Raw genomic sequence first — 14,641 nt, 5'->3', positions numbered from 1 at the left:
GTATATGACAAGATTTGAAATGGAGTCAATCCAATATTACACACAATAAAAATTAAAAATAGAAGACAGGTTCACACCTTATTGGTGGGTGCTGCACACTGGGGAAAAAATGGTTTCTGTTTTACTCAATTATGTACCAGCTACTTTATATGTGTTATCTCTAATTAAAACAACTCAAGGGTAAATGGGAACACTGATTTTTAGACACCAAGGCTCAGAAAGGTAATCTTGACTAAAGTCATACGGCTAAAAATTGGAGAAGTGCCATTAAAAATCAGATGTGTCCCCAAACCGTAATGTTTCCATTCTGCAATGTAGGTTTCCCCTGCAAAGGAAGAACATTAGTGGATCTAATATATCCAAATTGAGAAGGTCGGACTTGCCTGAAGATAGAGATTTCAGAGACAAAGGATGAAGTCTGGTGCAGATATACGTCATTAATGTTTCATTATCTTATAATTGCAGCGATCCTTAAATTGTGATTCCTGGAACAGCAGAATCAGCATCACCTGAGAACTTGTTAGAATTGCTAAATTTTGGTCAGGTCTTTCAACAAGTCCTCCAGTTGATTCTGATACAAGCTAAGGTTTGAAAACCACAGATCTAAAACAACAATGTTCTTCGTATTTCCCTAGGAAGTAAACTATTTCCCCTTAAATTCATATAGCTGTCTCAGAAACTCCAGGTTTCTAGGACATTTTTAAAAGTCCCCTATAATAGGTATTTAAATAACTACTGTTGGGTGAGTGGATATTTAAGTAGTAAGATCTGATACTCTAAAATGTTCTAATCTAGAGATTTTTTTATCTCAAAAAGTACTCAGTAAGTAAAACTCTTATCAGAATATGATTTAATGAGAAGAGTGCAAAGAAGTGTGAAGATCAGTTGTACTCAAATTCTAGCATGTGGAGATAGATCTAAGCAAGTACATCTCGCTGAGCTCAGCCTTCTTCATCTGTTAAAAAGGGACAGCTGTTTTTGCAAGGTTCTAAGAATTAAGTGTGTGAAGGGCCCAGTTCTGACTCCTTCCTGTTATGATTTTGTTAAATTTCTCTTCATGTTATAGCTCCTGTCCAGTCTTTGGCTCCAGCCATACCTGAAACTCCACCGTGCCCTCATCACGCTGTTTTATTTCACGCATTTTTCAGTACTGCTACCTTTACTGGTAGTTCTTCATCCTCTTCCTGCTCCACCCCACATTCTTTGATTTAATCCTCCTTAGGTATCAGCACTTTATCCAGAAAGCTCAATCTCTCCTCCTATTTTCCCTTTAAAACCTACTTCTCCCAGCATTCCTCCTCTCAGTAAAGGGTTGCCCAAACAAAACTTTGCAGTCTTCCCTGACTCTTTATCATGTCTTCCACTCTAATTCAATCCACCATCTTCTCTCACCAGGACTACAGTAGTAGTCTTCCAGTTGGGCTCCCTATCTCTACCCTTTTTACCTTCCTTCAATCTGTTCTTCACACCAGCAGAGTATTCCTGTTTGAAACAAGTCAGACCATGCTGTTTCTCAGTTTAAAAGCCTCCAAAGGCTTTATAATTCATTCATTTATTCAACAAATATTCACTGCATACCTACTACGTGTCAGGCTCTATAATAGGCAATGAAAAAAAAAGCCTTGCAGAGTTCACATTCTACTGGGGGGCAACAAACATACAGTATACTATAAGTGCTATAGAGAAAAATAAAAGTGGGTAGGAAATGTATAAGTAAGCATGCTGTTAGTGATGGTAATTTTAAACAGATAATTAGGGAAGACCTCTCTGATAAGGTAACTTTTGAGCAGGGACTTTAAGGGATAGAGGCATCCAGACATCTGAGGGAAGATATGCTAGGCAGAATAACAAGAGCAAAGGCTTTGAGGCAGGGATCTACATGGTAAATAGAAGGAACAGGTAATGAGGGAACCATTGTGACTAGTCTGGAGTCAAAGACTGACAGAAGAACAGGAAATACAGTCAGTTTGTAAAAGATAAAAACCAAAGTCTATGTAATAGCATTCAAGGCTCTAGATTTGTACTATCTGAACAATAGCCACTAGCCACATATGGTTATTAAAATTTAACTGAAGTTCAAGTAAAATTTGAAATTGAATTCCTGTTGCACTAGCCACATTACAAGAGCTTAATGGCCACATGTGGCTGATGGATACTGTACTGGACAGCACAGATAACAAACTTTTTTTATCATCTCAGAAAGCACTTTGACGGGTGGTTCTATATCAGTGGCTCTTTAACGGGGGTGATTTTGCCTTCCAGGGGACAACTGGCAATGGCTGGAGGTAATTTTCGTCACCACAACAGGGGAGAAGGTGCTACTGGCACCTAGTGGGTAGAGGCCAGGGATGCTGTTAAGGATTCTACAATACACAAGACAAGCCCCACAACAAAGAATTGTCCTGCCCCAAATGTCAATAGTGCTATGGCTGAGAAACTCTGCTTTACATCAGTCTTGACTGCAACTCTAACCACATTGCTCATTGCCTCTTCCTTGCTCAAGCTGCTCCAGCCTCCTGGCCTCCTTCTTACCTGCCAAGCACATCTCTCCTTCCTCAAAACCTCTACTGTTGCTTCTTCCCAGAACACTCTTCTCTTGTGGTTTACTTGCACTCTCTTCTGATCTTTCCTTCAATGTCACTGAGAGAAGCCTTTCTTTACAACCTGCATAAAATAGTAACATTCTCTCCATCCCCTTCTTGCTTTGTTTTTCTCCATAGCATCTCCTGGAAGTATACATACTTTTTTGTATGTTTTCTGACTGTTTCTTCCCACTAGAATGCAGCATCAAAGGACTTGCATCTGTCCCTAGTACAGCACAAAGAACTGTAACTGCAAGTAGTTATGTGCTCAATAAATACGTGTTTAAAAAATGAAGCAATGAGTGAAAGACAAGGTTGAGCATGTAGTCCCACGCTGACATATATAAGCACTTACTATTATCTTGTCATCTCCTTACCTGCAACACTCGCAAAAGCTCCTTGAAGAATGTAGGTGTCATTTCTTTGATTCTTCAATACCTAGCATAGTAAGCACTCATTAATGCTTAATGAAAAATAAATTGGTATCTGTTGAGTAAATGGTATTCCAAATAACATCCACTGGCAAATTAAACATGTTTTGCGTGTCCGGCTGAAAGACTATATTTATAGCATATTTTATGACTGGTATTTAGCTATGACATTTTAAAAATGTTAAATATGCTCACAGGGATCTGCAGATGTGTACATTTCAGCTATTAAATGGCAATAACCTAGTTAAATGTTAACTTACCTAAAGTATGGCTAAAAAATAGAAGCAGATAGAGGCAAGTAACAATGTGTTTAAGTCTGATTGCTCTGTCCAGCAGAGCATGACTTTTTCTCTCGTCAATGTAGATTGCTGTCATACTAATAGTAATAACAGCTAACACGTACTGAGCTCTTATTAGGTGCCAGCCACTGTTCTTATCTCTGCCCCCACAACCCTATTAGGTAGGTATCTCTATTAGATCCATTTAGAGATAGGAAACCGAGAGACAAAAAGGCTAAGGAGCTTGCTCAGTCTCAGTAAGTAAATAGCGGAATAAAAACCTGGCAATCCGGCTCCCAGAATCCCCAACCTCAAACAGCGCGCGATACCACCTCTACTAAGGCCGAGCCAGTAACATGGGAAATGGGGGAAACTGACGATCCCAGCCCGTTAGAAAGGAGTCAGCTGGAAGGCGGGCAGGCGTGGGATAGAATAGGTGATATATATATATATATATATTTTCATACTACAATGTTAAACAAAACCAAAATATCTTAATTTACCTAACTTAATATCAAGCTACCGGCTCACCCAACTCAGAAGTGGCCGCTGAGGACTTTCAAGCTCTCCCGGGGGCCGGGCCCGCGGGCGGGGAGGAGCCGCCTCCATTGGCCGGCCCCGCGGCATCACGGGAGCTCGCCGTGCGCCGGGGCCTCCGCGCGCTTCCCACTCACCTGCACTTGCGCAGGCCTTCAAGGCGCTGTTTTGGAGGAGGGACTTCGGAGGAGTTCAGGGCTTTTCTTTCTGTAACCAGCTCCCTTGTGGAGGGTCGGTGTTCTCCGAGTAAAAGCAGCTCTTTTCATCAACCGTGGGATTTCGCTCCGTCCGGCCAGCCCGGAACCTCAAGTCGGAGCACCGCATTTCCTGATTGACTGCCTTGGCGATCACTTCCGCTCAAGGGTTTGGAATACCTGAGGCCCTTCCGCGGCGAACAAGAAGAGAAACACTTCCGGTCTCTGTTGCTAAGGCACGGGCCCCGTGGGCCGTAGAGACGACATTATTGGTGTCGTCCTCTCCCCCCTTCCCGGGGGTCGAGATGTCGGGGCTGAGCTGCCCAGAGATGGAGGGCTGTCGTAACCTGCTCGGCCTACTGGACAACGATGAGATCATGGCCCTATGCGACACCGTCACCAACCGCCTGGTGCAGCCTGAGGACCGGCAAGGTGAGAACAGACCCTACACCCCGAGGGCGGCCGCCCCTCCCCAGCCCTCACCCCGACCCAACGTTAAGAGAGCGTGGGAGTGGAGGGGGTTGGGGCCCAACCCCCAGTTCACCCCCAGCCGCTCTTGGGCAGAATCTTCGGGAATCCTGGCCACTCCCGCTGCTCCGCGGCTTTGGAACCAAGACTCAGACTTGGGCGGCTGGGTCGCGCTGGGCCCCCTGAGGGAGATGGTGGCGCTGACAATGGCGCAGTTTCCAGGTTATAGCCGTTAAATGTTATGAGCAAAAGCTTGTTGTTGGTTCGAGGTTTCGTAGTGCCTCAATAGTTATCTCTTAAAATTTCCGGGGAGCCAGAATGTTTTATATTTTCAGTTTCGATCAGCTGAGCTGTTCAGGCTTTTTTTCTTCAGGCTTGGGGGGAAGAGGATATCATACACACTTTTCATCAGTCTCTGGTGAAACAACGACTGTAATAGAAAGACAGTTTGAGTTCGTGTCTCCTTTTGGAGCCAAAGTTTTTCTGAGATGATTTTGTGTTCTAGGAATACATTGTTTTCAGAGTCAAATATACGAGTACATTAGGGCAGAGTAAGATTTCAAGGGTTATTAATATTAAACCTGTTTGTGCCTAGTTCGTATAAAAATATAAAGTTTGTCTCACTTTGTGCATCACACTGCTAGTTTTAAATTTACTGAATTTTACTTTAAAATGTTCCAGATTCATATATTTGTATATGATTTAAGTGTCTTCAAAAAATTCTCCCATTTGAAACGATTTCTCTGCTTTTAAGTCGGGTTTTACATTTTTGTCATTTGTAACTTTGAACCATGAACGTTAAAAGAAATTCGTAAGAATTTAGACTGAAAATAGTTTGAGACATTGTTCTTGAGCATTTATATATTTTACATGACATGTAATGTAAATCGTGGTGATTTTTACGATCATGGTGAGTGTGAATTTAAAATTGTATTATATAAAATGTTGGATTTAATTGATAGTGGATCTAAACGCAAATAAAGAAAAAGTGAAAATTTCCCAGTACTGAAATGTTTAAATGACCTTTTTCCAGGAAAGAAGAGACATTTCTCCAGTAAAAAAAAATAACCAATAAGCATATGAAAAGATTTTCAACTTTAGAAAGCACTGAAATGAAAATCAAAAACACAAGGTGTCTTTTCTGTGTACCAGATTGGCAAAAATTTAAAAATATAAACCTCAGGTTTTGGTCAGGTGAAGCAATGCTTTGACAACTAATGAAGGAATGTAAATTAGAACTACCACTTTAGAAAATAAGTTTGGCATTATCTGCTAAAATAGAAGATAAAACACATACTCTAGACTTCGGCTTCTCAAACTTGAATGTGTCTTTCAGTCCCTTAGAGATCTTGCTAAGATGCAGACTCTTGATTCAGTAGTTTTGTTGTAGGCCCAGAAGTTCTATATGTCTAACAAGCTCCCAGGTGATGCTCATGCTGCTTGCCTCTCTGTGTACACTGGGAGATATGTATGAGAATGTTCAAAGTAGCAGTGTTTGTAATAGGACACACACAATAAAAATCTATAATCAGAAGAACAGATACCTAGTAGTATAATTAATTATTGTATAACAGTGAAAATGAGTTAACTACAGCTACATACACCCATATATAGATTAATCTCAAAAACATTAAGTGAAAAGCTGCTTCCAAAGATTATATATATTGATGGATTGAATTTATAGAACATCTAAAACATACCAAACTATATTGTATGCTGATACATGCTTATATTGTACAACTATAAAGAAGAACAAGGGAAAAATAAACAACATTTTGGATAATAGCTACCCTGTGAGGAGGGTAAGAAGAGAGAGGAATAGCATTAGGGAGGGGTGAAATGAGAGCCTCAAAGACACTAGTAATTTGCTGTGTCTTAAGCTAGGAGGTGTGTGTATGGAAGTTCATTTTATTGCCATTCTGTATACCTCACACATGTCAAAAATATTCTTCAGTCTGTGTTTAATATAAAGTTTTTAAAAATTAAAAAACATACAAGTCCAGGTTCTGCCACTTCTAGAAATATGATTATTGAAACCTCATGTATCCTCAACTTTCATTTATTCATAGAGTGAGGATATTGGACTAAAATTCCTTGACATCTAAAATATTGTAATTTTACCTATTTTTAGAGGTTTTGTATATGAAGTTAGGTCCATTGGCCTGATTAGAAAAAAAAATTTCTGGCTTACAATTTTTCTTAAGACAATTCTTTAAGAGGAAGTGCTAGAATTTCACTGTCACATATAGGAAGTGAAGGGAAGGAGGAATCTTAGGTAATGAAAGTTTACAGCATAAAGGAATTGGAGGGGGGAAACTTGACAATTCAATTCCTGTTTTTAAAAATAACATGCAAAAGCAATTAATGTTGTGACAAGAGTTTATAAATACTATTTGGTAGAGTTTCTGTTGACCGTGGATAAATTTACAAGTGCTTCATGATTTTATATTAATCTTTGCAATTTCCCTCTAGATGCCATTCGTGCAATTTTAGTATATAGTCAAAGTGTAGAAGAACTTCTGAGGCGTAGAAAAGTCCACCGAGATGTCATATTTAAGTACTTGGCAACACAGGGAGTTGTTATACCTCCAGCTACTGAAAAACACAATCTTATTCAATATGCAAAAGATTACTGGGAAAAGCAATCACCACTGAAATTAAAGGAAACACCAGAGCCAGTTATGAAGACAGAGGACATCCAACTCTTTCAACAGGTAAAATAGATCTTATAGTTATATTCTGAACCTTTGTTCTGTCTGAAACTTTGCAGGTAATCTTAGATCTGGAAGAAGGTGGTTGATATATTTGTATTTTATACTTTTAACTTTACTCCATATTCTTCTCATCCTAAAGGAAGAAAGAACAATACAGCAACTAAAAGACAAAATATTTCCGACATCTAGTGATATATGTATAATGTTCTATTGATTTGTGAGGGGAAAAAAAAAATGTTTTTCCCCCTTATCAAATGAGAACTATTGGATTTTTAGAGAGTTTAAACTGCAAGATTAATTTAATTTTGGGCTTTTGTTTTCTGTAATTTTTTTTTACTTTAAAAGAATTCTATTGTAATACATTCTCATTTTTAAGACTTTAACTAGAAAAAATCCTGTTGTAATTTTCCAGAGCTGACGTTGGCTGTTCCTATTTGTTTGTATCTCCACTGTCCATTTTAGACTGAACATTTAAATGTTGCTTGAATGAACTTTTAGGAAATTTGCATATTTTACACATTTCATATTCTTTGAATTAGTTAAGTTTTAAGTGAGGAGGCTTTGCCTTCACATTAAGAAAGTATCTTCTAAGGTCTTTCTTAATAAACTTAAAAGAGCATTGACTTTTAAAGCATGTAGATGTGACTTCAAATTAGGGTCTGCCGTATACTAGGTGTGTGAACTTGGGCAAATAACCTTACCTGAGCGTTTTTTTTTTTTTTTTTCATCTATAAATTGGTCATAACAATGATATCTATATCATAAAGCTTGTTGTGAAGATAGGAGGAAAGCCCTTAAGTGTCGTATACAGTGCCCAATATATTCAATAGTAGGTGTTCAGTAAAATATGAGATCTTTTCGCATCAGTGAGGTACTGTGTTCTGGAATACGTAGGTGAATGAGATCTAGCCTGTCAGGAATGATTTTGCAGTAACATTTCCTTTAAAAAAAGAAATTATAGTATAAAATTAATCTCAATCATGGAAAATAAACTATTTCAATCACCTTAGCAGTGTCTGTTTAAAGACAATGAAAATGCTTATTTATTATCAACTTTATTGTGATATAATATGCAACAAAGTGCATTCACTTAAAGTGTACAGTTGGAAAGTTTGGCAGAGATACACACCTGTGAAAACACTGACACAATCAAGAGAAAATAGTGATGCTGTAAATCATTACTATTGACCAATCATGCAGATATTTTAAAAGACTTTGTTAAACCTTACTTTCTTTGCTGAATTTTCATGTTTAAGCTAGAAAATTCTAAAATGATTTTTCTCCTTTTTGAAAAAAGATTTTACTATGGATGATGGGTTCAGTGAGTTCACATGTAGTTCAGTTCTCTCTGCTGTTATCAGTACATTAAAACTTAGCTATGAAACAGGCTAGATAGAAAAATAGATATAAAAGTTAAACCTTGGCTTTATTTTGTATTCATTTTATCTATTTTAATCAGCAGGCAAAAGAAGATAAAAAAGCTGAAAAGGTTGATTTTCGTCGCCTGGGAGAAGAATTCTGTCACTGGTTCTTTGAACTTCTTAATTCTCAGAATCCTTTTCTGGGACCACCTCAAGATGAATGGGGTCCACAGCACTTCTGGCATGATGTCAAGCTTAGGTTTTATTACAACACATCAGAACAAAATGTGATAGACTACCATGGAGCAGAAATCGTGAGCCTTCGTTTGCTGTCACTAGTGAAGGAAGAATTTCTTTTCCTCAGCCCCAACCTAGATTCCCATGGACTGAAATGTGCTTCTTCTCCCCATGGGCTAGTTATGGTTGGAGTTGCCGGGACTGTCCACCGAGAGAACACTTGTTTGGGCATTTTTGAACAAATTTTTGGACTCATTCGGTGCCCTTTTGTGGAGAATACTTGGAAAATCAAATTTATCAACCTAAGAATTGTTGGAGAGGGTTCCCTTGCTCCTGGAACATTACCGAAACCAACTATTAGATTTGAACAAAGTGATCTAGAGGCCTTTTATAACGTAATCACATTATGTGGTACCAGTGAAGTACACCTTAATGTAAAGCAGTCATTGGATAGTGGAACTGGAGACCAAGCTTTATGTAGTGGAAATGAGGCATTGATGAACAAAAGAGAACTGAGTTTACCTAACCTTCTAAAGCATTGAGCCCTGTATGTCAGCCTAAAAGTCTTCTATACAGAAACTCTTCTAAATATTATATCGGTAATGTGTAAGTGTGTTCAGATGTGAAGATGGACATATTTTAGTTGAAATACCTTTCTGGACTACAGATTGACATGTTATGTGAATATTTGCCTATTTCTACTTGAGTTGCACCAAATTTTCTGAGGGCATAATGCAGTTCATCAAATAAATCCCACTTTAGATGTTATAGCTAACCATGTGCCTTAGAAACCAGGTAATATTTTCACTTTACTTATGAATATTCTGCTATTTTTTATTCCCACTTTTCATGTGGGAAAAGATTAATAGTGTTTAAGACTTTCCCTCTTTAAGTTTCTTATTTACTTTTATCTAAGTCTGGATAATTGGATATTTTGCAAATGCATCTCACTACAGTAATTTTTTTTTAGACTATTAAATATTTTAGAGATGTTTAATGTAAACTCAAAGTTCTCATTTTAGAAAACTTGAATGACATTCTTATGCAAAAAGTCCAGTAATTTACCAGGTGGAGAAAAATTTATTGCCTCTTTAATATTTGAGGAACATTTTTCAGTTATCTGTTGTAGTACAAGCTAAATATCTTTTATAGTCTGCATCATTTTTGGAACTATTTTGGGCAGTGGTAAATGCTGTTCTCAAAACAGACCTTATTCTTACCTAGGCTTCAGCTAACATCATATATGTAACATCATATAAAGGAAACATAGTGTTGAAATTTTAAAGGTGTACCTAATTCCTGACTTTTAGATAAATTACTGTTCTTCATCTTGATTGATCTTGGCAAAGGTGAACAACAACAACAAAAAAACCTCAACCCCACAAATTTATAACATGGGTTTTCATACATACATATGTATACATATACCCCTACCTCATAACTTAGAATTATTAGCAGTTTTTCACCTCTAATTTGTGTTACTAGGTTTGAGTTACAAGGTTGAGTTGCCACCTGCATTACATAGTTGCTTTAAAGTTTAAATTCCTCATTACCCAACAACTATTTGCTGATTCTGGATTTAGTTAGTAATTTTATAAAAGTACCATTTGGAAAAAAAAATTATACTGGAAAATGCTGTGATGATGTATTGTACATGTTACTTTTTACATATAATTCTGCTCAGAATCATCTAGGGAGACTGATAAGAATTTTGGAAGCAGGAGGAAAAGACTCATCTTTTTGTTTTTTTAATGCCATGCCTCTTATGAGGAGTACAAATTGATATGTCCTAAAATAAGAACTTAATAAAGGAGGGAAATCATTTTTGTCTGCTTTAAGAATAGTGTATTGTTTAGATTTAATTTACACTTGTCTTGTTCTTAGATAAAGTTTTAGGCATTTAACCAAAATAAAGCAAATTTTACTGCTAGTTAGACTATAAGTGTGATATAATTAGATATAAAGAAAACAGAAGTTTGCAAAAAGTTGCCTCTTATACTTTTGTAAGGTACTCGGTCAGGTCACCAGTCTTACCTTTACCTATCCTATAGCTCTGCTTGGGTTTTAAAACCAAGTTATCTTTTTTTTCCTTAAGCTGGAATTATCATTGTAATGTGTAATAGATAAATATCCTAAGGATAAAATTAAAACCATTTCTGTCTGTCTCTTTGCGCTGTTGCTGTCAAATACTGTAGAAGTATTACTACACATGTTCAGAATAGGCAGAGATTGCCTCTAGCTATCTTTCAGTATTCAGTTTTTGAATTTGTATAAACCCTAAACAATGCTGCAATCTCTGCACATAGTTTTAATCAATCTTAAAAATTTGAAATCTTCTTGAGGGTTAGGGCTGTGTTTTATTTCAAGTGAATCCCCACACATGGGCACATAGAGCTTAATGTTGGAGTGAATGGGTGAATAAATGAGCAAAAAGAAACATACTGTGAGAAAGGCCTTTCTGCGTCTAGGTTTTATTTTTGGTGCTTCTTATCAGTGGTGGTTTTTTGGTCATGTAGTCTGTTTTAATTTCATATGTGGATACACAGAAACTTTTAAAGTAACTCAGATTTGGGAAAACTGCACCAAGCTTAAAATCCCAAGGTCAGTGAATTATACCTTGAAGGGCCTAAGGCTACCTAGAAAACATTATAAGAGAAGCGTATGAAGAAACAGTATTCGGAAGAACACCTTGGAGGAGTTGAAATCCGTTCATGAAGCTTGAAGTCTGATTAGGCCTTTGAGAACAACCAGAAGCTTAGTGCAAGGATTGAACTGTATTTTTACTACCATCTTATTAGTCTGTTTATTAGGGAATGGCAGAGACCCCAGCTTTAGGTCTGTCTCTTGCTTTGTTGTACCCAACTGGTATTTGGAAAGTCTGGAATCAGGTGGTGAAGAATACATTGCTTTACACATACTTCATAATAATTTGGTGGTCCAAGTAGGGGATCATCTGGACTTTTTATTTGCTGTAGGCTAATTTGCCATAACTCAATAACAGGGCAGAGATATCATTAAGTATACTTTTTTATTAAAATAAAATCTTAAAGTAATATTTACATTAAGATATTTTATTGGTATCTAGAATGCCAAATAACATATTTCATCTGGCTTATTAACTGAAATACCAAACTATAGGAAAAAAGTCAATCTTTAATATATTAAGTCAACTTGCAAAAGGTAAACACGATAGCAAGTAGGAAAATGTTCCTGGGTTTTCAGAAAGGTGATATTTTATACTAAAGGAAAGCTAGATACCTAGTCCCAGTAAGAAATTTTGGAAGTACCAGAAAAGAAAAAGCAGTGGTTTAAAAATAAAGATAATCAGAAACGTGTTTTGTCAGAATGACTCTTATGGCTAAGTAGATCATAAAAATGAAAACCATACGTTTTTCTTAGGATTTCTATTTTCACAAATTATAATGCCCTTTTCTTCTTTGGTTCTTAATTTGGGTTGTGAGGGGTGGTCATCGACCTTTTGAAAAATGAGAGGTATGTTCTACCCAGAAAAAATATTTTAGCATATAGTATTAGAATTTGTGCATATTTCAATGAGTTATTGGGCCTCCCTAAAGCACATCCGTGAGTGCTATAAACATTCCTATATCCTGTGTTAAGAAATTCTGCCATAATAGTTACATTTCACCCAGACTAAAAATTTTTTTATAAAATTTGTTATATTGCCCAAGTATGTAAGTGAGAGGACTAAATCTTTCTCATGAATGAAAGAATAATCTTTATGAAATCTGTTTATGAAAGTTGTTACTTGTGAATGATGTTGGGTGTGAAGACAAAATCTACCAAAATACTGTGAAGTGGGACAAAAAAATCATTTTATTTTGACAAGATTAGTGAATAATGAACATACTTTGGAGAATGATAAAAATGTGAAAAAAAAAGTATCCTTAAGATTGTTACAAAAATTTTATCCTAAAAAGATTTTTATTAACTATAGCTAATTTTGATTAAAGATTTTAAAAATATGAATATTCTGTACGGCATATATATGTGATCCCACCTTACCCCACTCTCTTCCACCTATCTCCCACCCCCACAATCCTATTTATAACCTTTGTGTCTACCCAGTTTAGACAGATAACCCCAGCTGCAGTTTTAGGAAACAAGACTTTCTGGATCTGGGTTCTACCTGAGTTTATGTTGGATTCAAATCTCAATCTCTGGGTTTAGGTTGTCTTAAAGTGAGAACTTCTGTAAGGTTTGGAAGGATCCTTAACTTTAATATAGTCAGAAAAAAGCTTTAATTGGAATTGTTAAATAACCTTATGGCTCTAGCTTAAGACATAGATTTTATCAATCAGAATATAGAATATTTTGACAGACTGTTTTATTTAGAGCTGGAAGGAAAAGTTTCCAAACTATCAGAATGTGCTAAAAGGTTTTAGCTTTATTTTTTCTAGTCTGAACCTTCCAAGTAGTCTTTCAGTAAAGCATTAATATTAATACTGGTTGTGATATATATATTGTGTGTGTATATGTATATCAAACCATAAACTCCAGAAGTACTTGTGTTAATCATGAAGTCACTGACCTAGAATTTGGTACCTCCTAAATTCTCTTCCCAGTACTGTTAAATCTCCTTATTGCTTTTCTTAGTGAGTCATTTAGTGAGGCTCTTTGGTTAGCAGTTTTCTTTGGTTAGTAGTTTTTAGCTTCAGTTTGTAGACATTCTAAATCTGAAGTATGAAATTCGTTGCATTTGAACTAATAAATTTAAGAATTGAAGGAAAAATCACCTACTACCAACTGTGTTACTTACCTGGTTTGATGTTTGCTGAACAAAAAACTACTTAGGAAAGCCTTTTCCTTGAAATGTTTAGTTTATAAGTCTGCATTAATCTTTTCTTTCTCATCTTTTGTTGATTACATGTAAGTTACTTTTGCCTCCCTAAATTGTAAATACCTAAAGGGGGAGATTCTTACCTTTTTGCAATCTTGTTTCCCTAGTGTTATGCACAGGATAAATAATAGCTAAATTTGGGGTGATTACGATATGCCATTACTCTTCTGTGTACATTGCATGTATTCATTCATTTGATCCTGCTTACAGCCAAATGAGATTGACACCATTATCCCTCTTTTACTGGAAAACAGGGTTGAGTAACTTTTCAAGCTGTCATAGGTAATGGTAGAACCTAAATTTATACCCAGACATTCAAGCTCAAGAATCACATGGTAACTACTATGTTATCTTGCCTCTTATATGTAGTAAGTTTTTGATGAATCCTTTTCAATTAAGTATCTCCAGTACAAAGGTTGTTATTTGCTGGCATTTATTTCCAAAGCAAGGATGCCTTTTATCCGTATTTTTATCTAACTACAGAGTAAATATTAATGTCATACTGTATTCCACTTGTAATTATACATTGAGTTGCTCATTTAGTGATTGAAAATCTCTTGGAGAAAAAATACGGAATATTCATGTAAAACAATATTGCTTATGAAAAATAGTATAAAGGTAATTGGGTAATATAAAAATATACTTAACAATTTATATCAAATTTCTTGAACTTACCATCTCACTACAATCTCTAGTCCTCTTCCCTTCCTGTTTGTGACACCATTGTGCTTTCAGTGACAGATAGTCTTTGTTCCATATGTTCAATTTCTTGCCATGTCTGGATGTAGTATATCTGTAGTATTGTTTTCTATTTCAGCTGCTGCTGTAATTAGGCCCTCTTTACCTAAACCTTCACTCATTTACTTCTCTGCTTTAATATATTTTACATATTTGTGACAGACATTAAAATTCCCTTAAAGTACAGCTTTCATCATAACTTTCATGCTCAGAACTTTCAGTGGTGTGTTGCATTACCTCCAA

General features: G+C 36.3%; 1 protein-coding gene across 1 annotated transcript; it reads left to right on the top strand.

Annotated features, from left to right (window-relative positions):
* The first annotated feature begins 4,251 nt into the window (after positions 1-4,251).
* C1H3orf38 (chromosome 1 C3orf38 homolog) lies at positions 4,252-12,790 on the top strand. The gene is made up of 3 exons (XM_063101146.1): positions 4,252-4,454; positions 6,963-7,204; positions 8,667-12,790. The coding sequence occupies exons 1-3, from the start codon at positions 4,328-4,330 to the stop codon at positions 9,342-9,344; spliced, it is 1,047 nt and encodes a 348-aa protein (XP_062957216.1). The 5' UTR covers positions 4,252-4,327; the 3' UTR covers positions 9,345-12,790.
* Positions 12,791-14,641: the final 1,851 nt, after the last annotated feature.

Source organism: Cynocephalus volans, chromosome 1 (genome assembly GCF_027409185.1).
Source record: "Cynocephalus volans isolate mCynVol1 chromosome 1, mCynVol1.pri, whole genome shotgun sequence".
In the NCBI taxonomy this organism is placed as follows: Eukaryota; Metazoa; Chordata; class Mammalia; order Dermoptera; family Cynocephalidae; genus Cynocephalus; species Cynocephalus volans.
This window is presented reverse-complemented; position numbering and strand designations above follow the sequence as displayed.